Source organism: Saimiri boliviensis, chromosome 17 (genome assembly GCF_048565385.1).
Source record: "Saimiri boliviensis isolate mSaiBol1 chromosome 17, mSaiBol1.pri, whole genome shotgun sequence".
NCBI classification, from domain to species: Eukaryota; Metazoa; Chordata; class Mammalia; order Primates; family Cebidae; genus Saimiri; species Saimiri boliviensis.
In genome coordinates, this window is record NC_133465.1 from 23,755,677 (window position 1) to 23,773,865 (window position 18,189).

The window sequence follows — 18,189 nt, forward strand, 5'->3', positions numbered from 1 at the left end:
GTATTTTTAGTAGAGACGGGGTTTCACCATGTTGGCCAAGCTGGTCTAGAACTCCTGACCTCAGGTGATCCACCCACCTCAGCCTCCCAGAGTGCTGGGATTCCAGGCATGAGCCACCATGCCAAGCCGGCCCCTTCCCTGTGAGTGCTATCTGGAGGCCCAAAGCCCACCGAAACCTTTCCCCAGTTCCATCCCCACCCAGTCGAGTCAACGATGTCCCTGGCCGCTGGGACGGAGAGTAAGATTATAGGGATAGTAAGACTGTGCTATCCTACAGAGGTACGATCTCAGCCCCCTCTGGGGGCAGAGAGGGCGCCAGTGGCACTTTCTTGATGGCCTACTATGTGCCAGTCACACACAAGGTATCTGACGCACAGCCAGCAGGCCACAGCAGTTCAGGGGCTAGATGTTTGGCCATGGATCTCATGCCCTCATCTCAAAAGCCAGCCTCTCCCTTGAACTCCAAGTTCTTTAACCACATGGATTTCCAGGAGACATCTCGTTAGACAGCTAGGCAGCTAGGCATCAACATATGTCCCTATGCATCTGACTATAGTCAGTAACGCGTCTCATTCAGACCTTGATGACTCTGCCTGCAACTCCTACCACCCACAAAAACAAACAACAAAACAAAAGCCCTGCTGCTCCCCAGTCCTTCTCACTCTGTGAAAGGCCAAAACCCTCAGGATCATCCTCAGCTCCTCCTCTGAGACTCCACCCCCCATTCATGGGCGAGGTCTGTGAGTCCAGCTTCTCTCATCTATCCCAGATCCAACTGCTTCTCATCACCTGCATCGCCGCCCCTACTCGCATCAACTGAGAGCCAGGTCTGGGCCTCCCTGACTCCCGGGCCCTGTCAGGGCGGCCTCCACTCTCCCTTCTTGGGGCCAGAAGCACAAGGCAGGTCTCCAGCGCCCTGTGCCTCTGTTCATCCACCTGCCAGCCCCTGGCACTAACCGCTCTGCTCCAGGAAAGCCCTGCGCTGTGATGAGCTGGGTCCTGATGAGGCTTTACCCAAGAACCAGGGAAGATAAACTCATTTCTCTGTGGCGGCTAGGGGACAGCAGACCACAGGACTTCAGCTGGAAAGAAGGGCCTAGAACAGGAAGTGGTGGAGCCAGGCTGATACAGGACTGTGCCTGTCGCCGACCGTAACAGGAGTAAAATGTCCCCTTCCTATCCCCTGCCTCTAGGCCCTTGGTAGGGACTTTTTGCAAAGCCCTCACTTCTGTGTGCCTCAGTTTCCCCATATGTGCAAAGAGAATCTAAATCTGAGGGCACAGGAGAGGCCTGAGCAGGATAAAGACAGGCCTGTTTCCGTCACTGCAGGTGAAACCTCAGCCAGATCCCCACCCTGTTCCCCCAGGGAAAAAATATGCTCCTCAGAAACCAAGCTAAAATTTTATTTTATATTTTTAAATTAATTAATTAATTAATTAATTTGGAAATGGAGTTTCACTCTTTTCACCCAGGTTGGAGTGCAGTGGTGCAATCTCAGCTCACGGCAAACTCCACCTCCCAAATCCAAGCGATTCTCCTGCCTCAGCCTCCCGAGTACCTGGGATTACAGGCCCCTGCCACCACGCCTGGGTAATTTTTGTATTTTTAGTAGAGATGGAGTTTGGGTTTTCACCATGTTGGCCAGGCTGGTCTCAAACCCTTGACCTCAGGTGATCCACCTGTCTTGGCCTCCCAAAGTGCTGGGATTACAGGCGCGAGCCACCGCGTCTGGCCCAAGCTAAGATTTTAGCGATGGGCATCTCCCCTGCTCCCCAACCCAGGCCAGGACCCTAGATGTCCGGGGGATCCCCCTCCCCAGACCCGCCAGTCACCCCATGCTGACCACCCTACCTCCTTCCTGGCCTCACCCCGCTGCCACTGCCCTAATCCAGGCCTCACCATCTGTCACTTGGGCTGCAGACACAGCCTCCTCCCTGGCCAGCTGGCTGCCTCTCACCCTCTGATGACACCCTCCAATCCAGCCACCACACAGCTGCCAGACAGGGCTTTCTCAGGCGCAAATCCCATCACGCTCCTCCCCTGCTCAAAGCTCTCCAGGCCTCACAGCGCTGGTAGGATGAAGTCCTGAGAGACCTCAGGGGAGGCTCCCCAGCCCTCAGGCTGCAGCCTGGAATGGGTTTCCAGCACCATCTTTCACTAACCACGGCCGTCCTCTGCCCGCTGGAGGCTTCAGTCAGACTGAACTTCTCTCCAGACTCCAAGAGTGCGAGCCTATGCCTGGTGCACTCTCTCCTACCCCCACCCCTCAATACCAGGGAACTCTACTCGTCCTTCAGGACCCTTGTCCTAAGTAGCCTCTTCCAGGGAGCCTTCCCCAACCCCCGGGCACTCCAACAGCCTGCAGGCTCCCCTGTATTATCTGCCTGCCTAGATTCCTGTCCCTCCCACTAGGCTGTGAGGTCGGCTCTATGCTCCCAGCCAAGTGAATGCAGCAAATGAGTGAAATGAGACAGAGGCTAAGCTCACATCATCCTCCTGAGCTCTCATCAGCCTAGGGCCCCTGATGGTTAAACCCGCTCTGCCACCATGCCCTGGCCCCTGGCCAGGACAGACTCTCCCCCAGAAGCTGGACATAAATCCCTCCCTTCCCATATCGCTTGAGGCCCCGTGGCGACGCTAAGCTAGGCTAAGAACTCAGCAGAAGAAAGATACAGACAGAACACCCAGGACTGAGACGGACAGGACCAGACCCTGCGATGGATCTGGCGCATGTCCAGCGAAGTCCATCGCCCCACCCTCCCCCTTCCCCCCCCTCCGCCTCCAGCCTCCCCCCCCCATGGAAGCCTTTGGCCCCGCCCACACATGCATGCCCCACCCCCACTGAAGCTGATTGGCAGGCCAGCTCTGACTGACAGGAGCGGCTCAGCACCTGCTCAGCCTGGGCTCTGCTGCCTCCTGGATCCCCCATCCTGAGCCCCGGGGGCAGGCAGCCCAGCACTCACAGTACTCGAGGCCCAGGATGACGTCCCGCAGGTAGAGGCGAGCTTGCTCCTCCGAGAAGGGCTTGTCGCAGGGCACTTCCATGACGGGCCTGTGGAGAAGGATGTGGGGAGGGGCATTCAGCCGCAATCAGGGGACCCTACCATTCAGGCGGTCAGGACATCCTGGGAAACCTGTGCTCACGTGGGTCCCTCCAACCCAAGATAGGAGTTTTTTCTCCTACATAATAAAACATTTAAAGCATGCACTCATACATATTCCGTTTAGATCATAATTTCAAATCAGCTTTATCTTAATTTCTGACTGGCTTGATATTCCTTCTTCTAAGTACTTAACTGTCTGTAATCGAACAATTGCAAAGACGCCATTTAGAGCAGTGTGTTTCAAACTATGGATCCCGACCCAACAGAGGATCGTGAAATCAATTTAATGGGTGGCAATGGCTTTTTTTCCCCCTAAAGAAATAGAATATATCAGAATATATCACATGTAGTAAAGATATATGCTGTTTTGTAAAACTTTGGTTTCAGTTACAGATATGGATAGCAGTATAAATATACATTTCTTGTTTTAGATAGAGGTCAAAACATTGGAAAGCCTCCAAGTCTTAAAGGGACATCACTCCCTGCCCCTCTCCCCAAATTGGCCTGTGGGAAGCTGCCCTGTGGCAGAGCGCCAAGCCGCAGCCTGCATCCGGGCCTTGGCAGTGAGGATCCCGGTCCACTCTGCCCTGAGCTCACTATTCCATGTCATCCGCTCTGTAAATACCCTGCAAAGCCGCACAGCGCAGACCTGTGGAACCCTAGGCTCCATCCGTGACTTGCTGTGTGACCGTGAGCAAGCCACATACCTTCTCTGGTCCTCGGCTTTCCCTCTCATAAACGGGAGCAAATGGAATCCCACCCACTCCATTCACAGGCTTGTGCAAAGCTGAAAAACCCTCTGTGATCTGAATACAGGTAAGAGTTGAGTCCCACCTCTCTACTTTTACTCAAAAACCACGCCTTTCTTCCCCTCTCCTCTCTCATCTTCCCAGTTCTTCAAAGCCTGGGTTAAAAACTCATCCCCTCTTCCAGAGGCCTCCTTGACTATTTCAGCCTTACTGACTCCCTTCTTGCTCTATTTACCCCCGAGGGCAGGGCCTCCGTCTCTGATTTCTCCTGGGGTAGCTGACCCTTGGGCTAGGGACACAGGGAGGGAAAGGAAGGAAGGCCTGGATGAGAATTGACCTGCCTGATCAGGACGGGGAACTCACCCCTTTCTCAGGAGGTCAAACACTGAAAGAAAAGACAAGAAGGTAAGGTGTAGCTGGCTGGCAAAGCAGCCGACGCCAAGGTCCCTGCCTGTTCTGGAGGGTAGGAGGGGCAGGCATGCAGGCGTGCTTGAGGCAGGGACCGGACCGGGGGTCCTGGGATATCACAGCAAATACACACGGACGAGAGCGGGGCCTGCTATGGACCTGCCTCATCTGATCGCCAGCTGCCAGAAGGGAGCCGGCAGCAGAAGCATGGGCCCTTTTACAGAAGGGGAAACTGAGGCACAGAGAAGGGGTAGAAGTTTTCCTAAAGGTCATAGGAGACAGGCAGGCAGGGTAGAGAAAGGAGAATAAAGCCTCGGCCTCTAATTTCTAAGCCAGTTCTTCTTCTGCCTCATTTTCTGAGGCCTCCTCTAAGCCCAGCCCCGAAGCAGTTGCAAGGAAATAATATAATAACATCACTCTTAACAAGGCAAATAACGAATCTGCTTTTCATACCATTACTCACATATCCTCACATCAACCCTATGAAGTAGATACCATTCGTACCCGTTTTACAGGTGAGGAAACTGAGGCACAGAGCTACAGCATCTGGGAACCTGCGCAGCCTGCTTCCTGCCTCTCCCTGAGTGCAGAGCCCAAATGCATCCCCCGTCTTGATGCTCGGAGGGATGCAGGGAGTGGGGCTTGGGAATATGTGCTGCGTCTAACCCGGTATTCTGGGCCTGGTTCTGCAGGGCTAGGCAAGGGACGCTGGGGCTTCAGAACGCGTGTTTCTCTTCTGTTCCCAGGAGGTCAGTGCCTTCACGCCGCCCACCTGAAGCTCATGTGTGTCCCAAGGGAGCCCTTGGACCAGCCCGGGGTGAGCTGCTGTGGAAACGAGCTGGGTTACTCACCCAAATAGAGATTGTCCTCAGCTGGGTCATCCAGGACCTGGTCAGAAGGAGCAGACATGGCGGCGGGGGCTTGAGGAGGCCTGGGGTTGGGGTCCCAGGCCAGCCCCAGAACCCTGAGTATCCACTGCAACCACCCCAGACAATGGAGCAGGAGTGTACAGGTGCCAGACGGATGGAGCCTCAGAAATCACTGGCCCCCAGCCTGGCATCCAGCCCTTCTCCCCTCCTGCTGCATCGAGGGGCTCACTTCTTGCCTCTGGGGCAGCCCCTCACCCTCCATGGGAACAGGAGAACACCCCTGACCAGGCTGGACCCCCCAAAGCCTTCCTGCGGCCCCACCCCAAGTCTGGCCCTGTCCTCAGAAGCCTCAGCCACATCTGCTCCTTTGGCAAGACCCCTGGGTCTGTGGTAGGGGCTCCCCAGCCCCAGAAGTGAGACTCAGGTGCCGGCTCCCACTGGCTCACCACCGCCCCCTACTGGCTCGCCACTACCCCCTACCTCGATCAGTTTGACTACATTCACGTGGTCCAGCTTCTTCAGGATGGCAATCTCCTGGTACACCCGCTCCAGGGGCAGCAGCTGCTTGGCAGGTCCTCCCTGGGCAGCCTGGGACCCTCTTGGGGGAGGGCGACCTGTGACCAGGGAGGGAACTCAAGCACCTGCTCCAGACGGCTCGGCCTCACCGTGGCCCAAAGCCAGCCTCCAGCAAGAGTCTGTATGGACTGTGGTCTTGTCGCAACCCCCGAGCACATTCCCGCCCCCAGCCTTTGCCCGGGCTGTCTCCCTCTCTACCCCATCCCCAGCCAAAACTAGCTCAGGACTGAGGTCTCCTCCTCCTCTGCCACTAAGGCTAGGAGCGCTCGGGGGGCAGACCAGAAGATACATACGTGGAAAGCCATATTGCTTCAGTAACTTCTTTTTGGAAAGGACTTTCATTGCCTAAGGAAGGAGGGACAGAAATGTCACTAGTGGGCCAGGTCCGGGGGGCTCACGCCTGTAATCCCAGCACTGTGGGAGGCCAAGGTGGGCGGATCACCTAAGGTCAGGAGTTCGAGACCAGCCTGACCAACATGGAGAAACCCCGTCTCTACTAAAAATACAAAAAATTAGCCGGGCGTGGTGGCACATGCCTGTAATCCCAGCTACTTGGGAGGCTGCGGTAGGAGAATCACTTGAACCCAGAAGGTGGAGGTTTTGGTGAGCTGAGATAGTGCCATTGCACTCCAGCCTGGTGACAGAGTGAGACTCTGTCTAAAAAAGAAAAAAAGAACCGTCACTAGTGTGCAGCCACCAGAACAGGCCAGGACATGTGGACTGAGGTCCAGAGATACACACTGACGGGGTATCTGCTGCGACCCTGAGGGTGTGACCCAGGCATGTGTCACACGGGTTTTGCGGGTGGCCATAGCTGTTTGGGCCTTCCCCTTTCTCCCCCAGCAAGCCTTTCTGGAGCTTTCCGCTAGGAGGAATCCAGCCTTTGCTTGGATATCCCCAGGGTTAGGAAGCTCATTCCTTTGCATGCCCCTAGAGCTCACTCCTGGGCAGCCCAGTCCGCTCTCTCCTGCACACACTGCTGCCCCACCCCTCAGGCTTCTAGGGCCCGGCCTGGGCAACGCGTCCCCCCATCCCCAGACTCACGTAGTGTCTGTCTTCACTTTCGTTGTAGGCCAGCCTCACCACACCATAGGCACCCTGCAGACAGGCATCGGTCAGCCCCACCTGGACAGGCAATCCCTCCCAGGACCAGCTCAGGAAGTGGGAAGCCTGAGCAGCTCTGGTCTCTCCTGCCCGCCATGTGCACCTCTCACCACCAGCTGGCTCATGGGCATATATTGTAGCAGGAGGGGACTCCTGTGCCCCACCAACTGCCCCTGCTTGGCTCCACATGGCTCCATGCCTCCCTCAGTCCCTCCTTGTCAACTCTCAAGAGCTCTGAGGAGTCGGGACTCAGGAGTCATCTTCCACCCTCCCCCTGGGTACCTGTGTACCTCCCACAGGGCACGACAATGTCCTCACCCCCAGGCTAGGACCTGCCTGGCTCTGCCTCCCATTCCCTCCCACACAGGAGAAGGGCCAGTGCCAAGCAGAGGATCCAGGAGCCCGCACTGCTTCTAGCCTGCCCCGTCCTACCTTGCCAATCTCACTCTGCAGCTTGTACTGGTTCAGCTGAACGCAGTCCTGTGGCGGGAAGAGTAAGCATCAGGTCAAGCTGGATCCAGAAGCAGCCCTGCTCCTACCTCAGAGCCCATCCAGTGCCCATTCCTGGCCATAGGCCCCTCATTCCCAGACCCCCAGGTCACACCAAGCTTCTGAGTCTGGATGGGGACGTCAGTGGTGCCATTGCCCCTGTATGTGATGAGAAGACGTGGCTCATGTGTGAACACATGACAGGAAAACATAGCAATTCCTGTCTGGATTCTGGAGTCTGGGAGACCCCATTCCATGAGAAACCCATGAGCTACTATTTCCAGAAGCAGCTCCAAAAACAAGATGAAGAGCCCCGGGCAGAGGCTGAGAGGCTGGGTTCAGGCACAGAAAGCTCAGCCCCTGACGGAGGCCAGCTCTGCAGACTGCTTAGAACCTGAGTTCACTTTCAGACCTAAGTAGCAAGAACTCCAGCGGAAGCCAGAGGCAGGAGGCAGGCAGGCCACTTCTGAGCCAGAGCGGATTCTAAGAGGCAGAATTAGAGGCGAGGAGGGCAAGCTGGGGAAGAGTAAGGAAGCAGGGTGGACACAGCATCTGTCTTCAAACCTCTAAGAGGATGACACAGGGGACAAGGGAGAGACCTATGTCCTAGGCCTGGGCTGGGGGTGGGAATGGCAGCCTTTGGCTCAGCTGGAGCTCGCCTGGGTGGGGAGAGGCTGCATTGTTAGGTAGTGATCTCCCCAGCTCTGAGGGTATGCAAACCAAAGCTAGACAGCTGTGTGACACAGATAGGGACAGAAAAGAGTTTTCACTGCAGTCTACTGAGGGGCTCTGCCACCAACCTCTGCATCTGAGATGGCCACGTGGTGGGACTCGACGGTGGGCCTCCGCCAGGCCCGTGGGGAGATGTGGCTGGCAGGCCCCGTGGCATAAGGCCCAGCCTGTGCCCCCAGATAGCTTCCTGCCGGCCGCTCCTGCAGGGAAAGCTTCCGAGCGGAGAGGCTAGGCCGGGCGGGGAGCAGTCTTGAAGCACTGCCAGGGATGACAGAGGCGGCTCTGGCCCGTGGCGGAGGGTCTACACCGTTTCTAGTGGGCTCTGGGCCACCATCTGCTTCTTCCAAGTGGGTCACATCAATGGCTGCTACCCGTTCTACCAGCTCTGCCCGAGGATCCTGGCAGCAGACAGCTGGGCCGCCCTCCATTGCTTTAGTCAACGGGGGGTCTTCTGAGTAGCCTTGCTGGAAACCTGAGAAAAGAGGACAGAGAAGCCTTCACTCCTGATGTCAGGCTGGCTGCCAAGTAAGGAGCCCCCCCACCGTGGTCACAGCCCCCCCACTCCCACCTCCTTGCCTCTGCTCTGGCTGTTCCCTCTACCGGGAGTGCCAACACCCCAACTGAAGTCTGTCCCTATGAACAGAGGGAATTCACATCCGCTTCTGCCATATGCCAGCCCTCCAGGCCTCAGTCTCCTCTGCCTGCTGGCTTCACAGGGAAGCAGAGAGAACCTGATACTCTGGGGTCATACAGACAGGGGCAGAAGCCTGGAGGCCCAGCAGCTCTGGAGGAGCAGAGCCCAGGGTCAGCTCAGCCCCAGCAGGGCATGCAGCCCTGTCAGTCCGGAGTCCCGACCCTGGACCACAGAGCGAGGCACTGGCAACTCAGAAGCTGTGCTGGTACTGCAGACCCACCCGCCTCCTCCAGGGAGGCTGTTCTGATGTTGCAGCCTCCTACCCCCATCCCTCTCACTGCTTCCAGGAAGACTTCCCTGGGGCTCCTGACTCCAGCCGGCCCTGCCTCACTGGTATCTGTCAAAGCAAGAGGATGGGCCTCAAGGGGCAGCTCACGCCTAGAATCCCGGCACTTTGGGAGGTGGAAGCAGGCAGATCACCTGAGGTCAGTAGTTCGAGACCAAGCTGGCCAACATGGCAAAACCCTGTCTCTACTAAAAATACAAAAATTGGCCGGGCGCGGTGGCTCAAGCCTGTAATCCCAGCACTTCGGGAGGCCGAGGCGGGTGGATCACGAGGTCAAGAGATTAAGACCATCCTGGTCAGCAAGGTGAAACCTCGTCTCTACCAAAAAATACAAAAAATTAGCTGGGCGTGGTGGCGCGTGCCTGTAATCCCAGCTACTCAGGAGGCTGAGACAGGAGAATTGCCTGAACCCAGGAGGCGGAGGTTGCGGTGAGCCGAGATCGCGCCATTGCACTCCAGCCTGGGTAACAAGAGCGAAACTCCGCCTCAAAAAAAAAATACAAAAATTACAGGTGGTGGCACACACCTGTAATCCCAGCTGAGGGAGGCTGAGGCAGGAGGATCACTTGAACCCGGGAGGCGGAGGTTGCAGTGAGCTGAGATCGCGCCACTGCGCTGGGCAACAGAGCAAGACTCCATTTCAAAAAAAAAAAAAAAAAAAAGGGGATAGCAACAAGGGGGCTGAGGGGCGATACAGAGGCATGACACCCCGACATCCATGTTCTCAAAGTCGCTGTGTGGTGGCTGAAACATCAGGGAGGTGACGCCCAGCCCTCATCGTCAGCCATGACCCTGGGCTACGCCCTGAGCCCGGACTGCACCCTGACACTCAGCCTGAGACCCCCGTCCCTGTCCCAGCCGGCAGAGCGCTGGCCACACCCAAGCTGATGCCCCACCCCTGCTTGCACTGGACTTCGCATCTTCTCAGGAGAAGGAAGGGACTCCTGACCCTCCATCCTTCCTGTCTGCTGGTAACTTCCTCTGGACCCACACGGCGACTGAGAATGTGGGTCTCAGGGAGCGTGGCGCCTGTGTCACCCCGCGTTCCCCACGCCCTTGCAGATGTCAGCGAGGCGGGGCTGGCCACTGAGGAGCCAGGGCCGGGTTCCAGTCCTGCCTGCCGACCTACCTGGGGCCCCAGACAAGCTCCTTCCCGATTCTGAGCCCCGGTCTCCTGACTTGTCATGGGGATTCCATACCTTCCAGATTCCCCAACCTCACAGCAGAGTTTGGAGGTAGACTGTGGGTGAGGGTGTGGTCCGGACCCCCGTGCCTGGCGCGCAGCATATTGACAGAATGGAAGTCTAGAGGTAGTGGGGCTGATGCCGACACGGAGAAAGGAAGAGGGAGGAGTCCACACCGGGAACAGGAAAAGGCATGAAAGCTGGACCCAGAGGAGTGAGAGGGAAGCACCGGGGCTGGAACATCAATCAGGCCTCCCCAGAGGAGGTGAGGGGAACAGGGAGTGGGACTGCGGCACGGGAGGACTCCCCGGAGGAGGTGAGAGGGACAGTGAGGGGGGCTGTGGCACGGGGAGGACTCCCCGGAGGAGGTGAGAGGGACAGGGAGTGGGGCTGGCGCTTGGGGAGACCTTGGAGGAGGAAGCCAAAGCAGGGCAGTGCCCTCCCACCAGGCCCCTCCCAGCATGCAGCCTGCCCCTCCGCCCAGTCCCCTCACCCCACAAGCCTTGTCTTCCCTCCTGAATGTAAGCTTTGAGATTAGGGCTCTTGTCTGCCTTGTCTCCAAAAGATCACCAGTGCCTGGCGTGTAATAGGAACTCGATAAATATTTGTTGAAGAAATGAATGGTTGCCATAGTGACCGTGACAGCCCTGTCCCCATTAGACAGATGAGAAGGCAGCCTCAGAGACGGAATCCCAGCCAGCCTCTGGCCCCGGGACTACGGGACTCAGAGCCACCACAGGCAGAAGCCACAGGCTGCCTACGCCCGTACAATTTGCCTCTGATTTTCCTAAGGTTGCCATTCCGGCAAGAGGCCATCCTGTTTCATCCTTTAACACGGTTCCCCGCTTTTCTTAGACAGGTAGAGTGAGGCCCAGCAGCAGGAGGCGCAGGGGATGGGGCTGGGGCTGGGGCTGGGGCTGGGGCTGTCCAGCAGGTCGGGGCAGAGGCTCCTGTCCCAGCCTGAGCCCTGCTACCCGGTTTGATGCCCCGGCTCTGAGGCCAGGCAGCCAGGCTGCGCCTTTCCTGGCTGGGGGTCCTGATCAGGTGGCTTCGCCCCTATGCCCCGGGTTTTTCTCACCCACAATGGGGCTTCCCCTCACCACGTATTGTGAGATGCTGAGGAGGGAATGCCCGGAAGGCGCTCAGACCAGGACCTGCCACTAAGGGGCCCGTAAAAGTTGTTGTTGTTGTGCTGCGGCTGTGGTGATTGCCTGGGACACGCAGTGGCCCAGATGGATGCGCGGGCGGTGGAAGGCAGCTTCGAGGGCTGACGTCAGGCTCTCGCTCCCTCCCTCCCTCCTGCCTGGATCAAGTTCAGGTGACTAAGCACGTCTGCGAGGGAGGCGGCGGCCTGGGAGGCCGGAGGTCCCTGCCGCGTGTCGGGGAGACAGGGCCTGGCGCCACAGCGGTGCACGTGAGAGCGTGCGTCCACGCAGGAGAGAATACGTGTGCGCAGGCTGTGGGCCTGGGGTGGCGGCATGTGTCTGCGTGTGTTGTGGGTCCACACGCAGGAGTGTGATGTGTGTATGCAGGTGTGGGCATGCGCCCGTGTGCCCGTGGGTCTCCACGGACCAGTGCTCAGGGTGGGGGCGGCCTGCCCCAGGGGCCCTGATCCCAGAGCTCACATCTGGACTTTCCTCACAGTCACGGGTGCTACCAGCCTGGCATCGCCTGCTGGGTGGGGTTCTGTGCCCCAGGCAGAAACCCAGGCCCATCGGGGGGCTCACACAGGGGGTGTCTCAGGCCCTTCCCAAGCTCAGGCCTCAGTAGATGCTTTGTAGAAACGAATTCAGTGAATAACTAGGGCCATGTGGGCAAACAGAGAGACGAACAGCCAGGCTGGGGCCCAGGCCCATGGCACAGAAAGGATTCCCACGGCCATGCGGGCTCCCCAGGCATTGGCACAGTCCTGCGGCCATGAATGGCCAGATTCAGGCCCTCCCTCTTTGGGAAAAATACTCCAGTCCTGTCCTCCCAGACTAGGGGGTCCGCTGCCTTGGACAACACTGTGCCTCCTGGAGCCTCAGTTTCCTAACATGTGAACAAAACAGATGGCCGTCGTCCTGCCAGCTCCCGGGTCTACAGAAAGAACAGAATGAGCTGTGGACACGAAAGTAGCTTGTGCCAGGGCACTGTGGGGCTGGGATGTGTCCGTGTCTGGAAGCCTCCAAGAGAGCCTTGATATACAAGTACAACCCCACCTCTGCCCCCGGATCCAAGACGGCCTGGCACGTACCCCGCCCTCCCACCGGGTTTCTCTCCCAGGCTGTGCCCCACCCCACAAGTATCTGGCCACTCCCAAGGAATGTGGGCCCCTGGCTCCAGATGCCTGCTGGGCCTGGCCTCTCAGGACATGCCCCATGCAGTTGCATCCCTCAAAAGAGTCCCAGAGCAGGCAGACCCTGCAGCCATCCTCGCGAGTTCAAGCAGCTCCTCCTGGGAGGGCTTCAGGCCCTGGTCAGGCCTCATTCCGAGCTCTGAAAGGCTGAGGCAGGGGACCAGCTATGTCCAGGTGAGAGGACAGACAGCCCTGACCAGCCGAGGACCCACCAGAAGGGACAGCCACCCAGGCCAGACACAGAAGGTGGCCCCGACATCCCCGGGCTGCCTCGCTGGAGCCGTGTTTATGATCCCGATGAGTGTCTGGATGGCCCTGGCAACGGGTGCCCTCCACAGCTCCCGCCCCCACGTGGGATGACTCAGTCCCCTTGAGGGAGGCCCAGGCGTCTCTGCCAAGTCATGCTTGAAGACTCCTGCTGTGAGGACGCCCGCTCCCACCATCCCCGGAGAGCCCCCAAGCACCGACATGGGCTCTGTGCCTGACTCAGCACAGCTACCCCGGCGCATCGTCCTGGCCCACCCGAGGAGGCTGACAGTCTCCAGGCCCCATCCTCCGCCTCTGCCCCTCCTCATCCTCCACACCAGGTCTGTGCTCCAGCCCCACTCTTTCCAGCTAGCTGCCTCCTCCCGCTCCACGAGCAGCTCAGATCCAACCGGGCCCGTTCAACTCAGCATCTTCCCTGAAGCTGCTCATCCTCCTGTCTCCCTTGCCGAGATGGGTTCCGCAGCCGCCCCATTCTTTCCGGACCCAGGCCAGCAGCCCAGGAGCCCTGCTCGCCACTTGGCCTCTCCCGCGGCCCAGCCTCGCTCCCACCCCACACTCACTCTCCATCCCAGCCACACCACAGCTGCCCCAACTGCAGTTCTGTCCTGCTGCCAGGCCCCTGCATAAGCTGTGCCTTCTGCCAAGAACACACCTCCCTCTCCTCTGCTGCCTGGAGGACAGCGCGGACCTCGCCTCTTCTGAGAGCCTTCCCTCATCTCCCTGCCACTGGCTGGGTGAGCTCACCAAGTCGAACCCCTTAGAAAGTCCAGATTCCAACCCCACTTCCTTTCCTGCCACGTGTGTCTTCCGCGACCCCAAACTCACACCTCCACCCCACCCTACCCCCTCCTCCACACCAGTTGCTAGAGGGAGGATTTCTTTCTTTTTTTTTTTTTTTTTTTTGAGACGGAGTTTTGCTGTTGTTACCCAGGCTGGAGTGCAATGGCGCGATCTCGGCTCACCGCAACCTCCGCCTCCTGGGTTCAGGCAATTCTCCTGCCTCAGCCTCCTGAGTAGCTGAGATTACAGGCACGCGCCACCATGCCCAGCTAATTTTTGTATTTTTAGTAGAGGCAGGGTTTCACCATGTTGACCAGGATGGTCTCGATCTCTTGACCTCATGATCCACCCACCTCGGCCTCCCAAAGTGCTGGGATTACAGGCTTGAGCCACCGCGTACGGCTGGAGGGAGGATTTCTAACATGCAAATGTGGGGACAGTTCTCCCAGACCTGGCCTTCCAGGAACTTGGAATGTCAGGGACAGAGGAGCAGAACTGGCCTCAGACCAGGGGCAGGGGGTCACAGGCTAGGCGTCAGGGCTACGGACGCCTGGGATGCAAATCCAAGTAGTCTCCGAGCACCTGCTGGATGCCTGCCAGGCTCTGTGCGAGGTGTGGGGAGACACAGCAGCGAACCAGAAACACAGTCTCTGCTCTCATACAGTTTAATTGATCCTGGGGGCAAGAAGCAAGAAACAAGGAAGCCAGTGGTTTGGATATGATATGTGAGGTGGTACAGGCAGTGGAGAAAAACACAGCAGAGTCAGAAGGATCAGGAGAAGGGGGCTGGGAGATGCTGTTGGCACAGTGTGCTTCAGGAAGGCCTTTGCGGTGCAGGATTTGAGCAGACGCCCAAAGGAAGCAAGGGGGAGCAGGCAGCGTGGCTATCTGGGGAAGAGCATTTCAGGCGCAGGGCCCAGCGGGTGCAAAGGCCGTGAGGGGACAGTGCTTGGTCCATTTGAGGAACAGCAGGGAGGCCGATGTGGCTGCAGTGGAGTCTTCCCCACATCAGAGGCACCTGATCGCATGAGGAGTGACATCTGGAGAGAAAGCCCCTCATTCACTGTGCTGGCCTCAGGGATGGCTTCCTGGAGGAGGTGGCACCTGAGCTGTTTTCTGAGCACTGAGTAGGGTTTCAGGAAGAGGAGAGGGTGGAAGCTGACATGGTGCACAGCAGAGTCATTTCCTGGCTGGGACTTGGAGCTTGATTTGGGAGTGGGGGCAGCGTGGTGGACAGAGCTCAGGAACCCCCTCAAGGCAGGGGGAGATTGTTGGCAGGGGAGTGCCTCAGCTAGGTGAGGTTTAAAACGACTGCCGAGGCTGCTATGGGGACTGACGGTGGGAGATCAAGGAGGAGGCGAAACGTCCCCAGAGCGTGTGTGCCCGTGATGAAGTTGGGGGTCAATTTTTAAGTACTGGAGGAAGGAGCGCAGGGCTTCGGGAGGCTGGTGCCGCGTCCCTGGGATCCTCCAGGGCACCAGCTGTGTGCCCCTCCCACGCTCCTGTGCCCGCCCCGTGGACTCCACCAAGGCACGGTGCTGTGGCCTGTGACACTGCCTTCTCTGCACGGCCCTGTACCGCCCTCCAGACGCGCGCACACCCCCTCCCAGGACAGGCACACGTCCGTGTCCGCGTGACCCGCCCTCACACACCACTCCATCCTGTCCTGCACCCCCACGCAGACACAGGCACACTCCCCCTTCCACGTGACACACGCACGCCCGCCTCCAAACAGCACACGCATATCCCCGCGCACGTGGGCGCCCCCCCAGCCGCCAGCCCTGCGCCTCCCGGGCCCCGGAGCCGCAGCGCCCGCCTCTGCCGCCCCCTCGCGCCCCGGCCGGGGCAGCACCCCGCGCAGCCCACGCCGCACGCCGCCGTCGCCCCATTTATCTCCCACCCCGCCCCCGACTCCCGCAGGAAGACGCTCGGGAGGGCCGTGGGAGGAGCGCTCCGCGGAGAGCCGCACGTGGGTGCCCCGGGCCGGGCCCACTCCGCACAGACGCGGCCTCCACCCACCCGGGGCCGGGCGCGGAGGACGGTGCGCCCGGGATGGATGCGTCCGCGGACAGGCGCGAGGGAAGAACGCAGGCGGCGGGGCGCCCGTAGCAATGCGATCCCGGCGGCCGGCGCAGATGCGAGCAGACTCCGCGGGGCACCAACCGGCCCCGCAGACAGAAGGGGAAGGTCCTCGCCCGCGCCGGATGCGCGCTCGCTTCCCAGCAGACGCCGCCCGGCAGACGCCCCTCTCCCTGCAGGCTGGGGGCAGGTGTCACCGCGTTCGTCCTCCAGCTCCCGGCCCGCGTCCCCTCCCCGCCGATCCCTACCTGGGCACCTGGCGACAGTCTCCGCGGCCCGGCGGGCTGCCCGGCTCGCTCCCGCTGCGCGCCCGCCCCGCCCCGCAGCCTAGCCGGGGCCGGGATCGCCGAGCTCAGCCCGCGTGCGCCGCGGCTCCAGGCGGCACTCGCCGCCCCGCCCACTGCCGCGCCCGGCCTGCGCTCATTGGTCGGGCCGAACGGCCCCGCCAGCGCCGCCCAATGAGAGCCCGGGACTCCCGCCCCCTCCTGAACTGGGGGATCGCGGCGGGCGGCGCGGGAGGGGCGCTCCTTCCCCTGCTCTGGGCCGACCTCGCCACGCCCCCCGCGTCCGGGGCCCCTGAAGTCCCTCCAGGCCGCGACGCGAGCCCTTCACCTGGGCCTGCAGGGCACCGGGCTTCCTCGCCAGACCCTTTGCGCCCCGATCCCGGCCCGCGGGAGCCAGGGCGTCCCTCCCTCCCGCGCTAGGCGCGGTGCGTGCGAGGGAGGGGCGAGGCCGGGAGGAAGGCCTTGAATGGCAGGCCCAGAGTGTAGCTGCTGCGGGGCGGGGGCAGGGAGGCTGAGAGGTGGTTCAGCACAGAGCAAAGTGCCGGCTTGGGTGGTGGGGGGGGCGGGCAGGCGACAGGATGGCCTAGCGGGGCCCCAGGGAATGGAGGGAACTCAACAGGGCATGGTAACATGGTAACCTTCCCCATAGCTGTTCCTGGGTACTCTGCCTCCACCTGGTCCCCTAACGCCTCCGGGTGTAAAAACTCCAGCATGACCCCTTGCCCCTTGTCCTTCCCCAAGCCTGACCTCCTGTGTCCGGGTCTGGAAGTGGAGCCAGGAGCCTGGGAGTCACCTGCAGCCTGGTTCCGGCTCCATCCAGCCATCTCCAGGCCCTGCCATGCTGCCTACTAAGTATCCCCGGAATCTGCCCACTCCTCCCCACCCCAGGCCCCCTCCCTTAGCTCAGGCTATCACCACCTTGCCCCTGATGGCCACAGCAGCCTCCTCACTGGCCTCCAGCCCCTTTCAGAGCACGTCCTCCTAGCCTTTCTCTACCTGGCAAGTTTTCAGGAACAAAGTCCACAGAATTAGCTCCTGCTTAGGCATCTTCTGTGCCTCACGGCTACCCTGAGATAGGTCCGGTCAAGGCCTGTTTAACCTTGCTGGCAACCACCTGCCTGTTTAACTCCTACTTGATCTTTCAGGGCTCACTTCAATGCCCCTTCTGCCAAGAAACCTTCTCCATACCTCCCCACTTCCTGGCATGCATTAGCAACCTCTTCAAGGTACTTCTTGTACCCGGCATCTGTGTTTGTCATCGGGACTGAGAGCTCCTTGATGGCAAGCACTGTGCCTGATTCATCCAGCACACAGCCTGGCACATGGCACAGGTGCTCAATGGATGATTGTTGAATGAACAATTCCAGCAACTTCTGGGTGTAGCTTTTGACCTCATGGTTCAAGATAGCCGCTCCAGCTCCAGCGATCACATATGCGTTCCAGGCAGTAGAGTGGAGAAAAGGATGAAGAGGGCAGAGGATGTGCACCAGCTCTCTTTTCAGGAAAGTTCCCAGAAGTTGCCATGTGACACTTTCACATACACCACTTGAGCTTAGTCACGTGACCAGACCCAGCTGCAAGAGGAAGCTGGAAAATGCAGCTTCCATTCTGGGTAACCACATGCCCAACCAAGAACCAAGGACTGAATTGCTATAGGGAGAATAAACATCCGGAACAACTAGCGGACTCCACCTTTGAGAGGGTGGATAGATGGAGGGGCAGAGCACGACTGTATGCCAGGCTCCGTTTACATGTCTTTTCTCATCTCTACTAAAAGCTACTATTGGCCGGGTGCGGTAGCTCCTGCCTGTAATCCCAGCACTTTGGGAGGCTGAGGTGGGTATATTGAGGCCAGGAGTTCGAGACCAGCCTGTTCCACATAGTGAAACTGTCTCTATTAAAAAAAAAAAAAAAAAAAAAGCTGTTATTATCCTTGACTCACAGAGGAGGCTTGGAGAGTTAAGCCACTTCCCCAAGGACACACAGTGAACTGTGACAGAGCGACAGTTGAAACCTGCCTTTTCCTTGCACACCAGACAGGCTGGAAAATCAGGAAAGAGTGTGTCCTAGGAGCTGCTGGAAGGAAACGTTTTCACAAGGAGGGCTTGGACACCGATGCCAGGTGCTGTCAGGCCCAGCAGGATATGGGGCCGAAGCGTCTGCCTAGATATGGCAACCAGGACACCGCTGGTGACCTTGGCAAGAGGAAAAGTGGTGGGTGGAGGCCAGCTGCAGAGGGAAGTGTG

At 59.2% G+C, this 18,189-nt stretch overlaps 1 protein-coding gene across 3 annotated transcripts in view; it reads right to left on the reverse strand.

Moving 5' to 3' along the window:
* The window catches only part of CAMKK1 (calcium/calmodulin dependent protein kinase kinase 1), a 33,250-nt gene extending 17,186 nt beyond the window's left edge, over positions 1–16,064 (reverse strand). Inside the window, exons 1-9 of one of the 3 annotated variants that reach the window (XM_039476730.2) lie at positions 15,908–16,064; positions 8,100–8,503; positions 7,243–7,290; positions 6,751–6,804; positions 6,000–6,051; positions 5,611–5,744; positions 5,113–5,149; positions 4,217–4,238; positions 2,964–3,052 (exon numbers count right to left, since the gene is read on the reverse strand). In XM_039476730.2, coding sequence (XP_039332664.1) covers positions 2,964–3,052; positions 4,217–4,238; positions 5,113–5,149; positions 5,611–5,744; positions 6,000–6,051; positions 6,751–6,804; positions 7,243–7,290; positions 8,100–8,459 — 796 coding nt within the window. In that variant the 5' untranslated portion in view covers positions 8,460–8,503; positions 15,908–16,064. Of the gene's footprint in view, positions 1–2,963; positions 3,053–4,216; positions 4,239–4,835; positions 4,956–5,112; positions 5,150–5,610; positions 5,745–5,999; positions 6,052–6,750; positions 6,805–7,242; positions 7,291–8,099; positions 8,504–15,907 lie in introns of those variants that run through there. The other 2 variants (XM_074388371.1, XM_074388370.1) reach the window with 2 other exon arrangements.
* Positions 16,065–18,189: the final 2,125 nt, after the last annotated feature.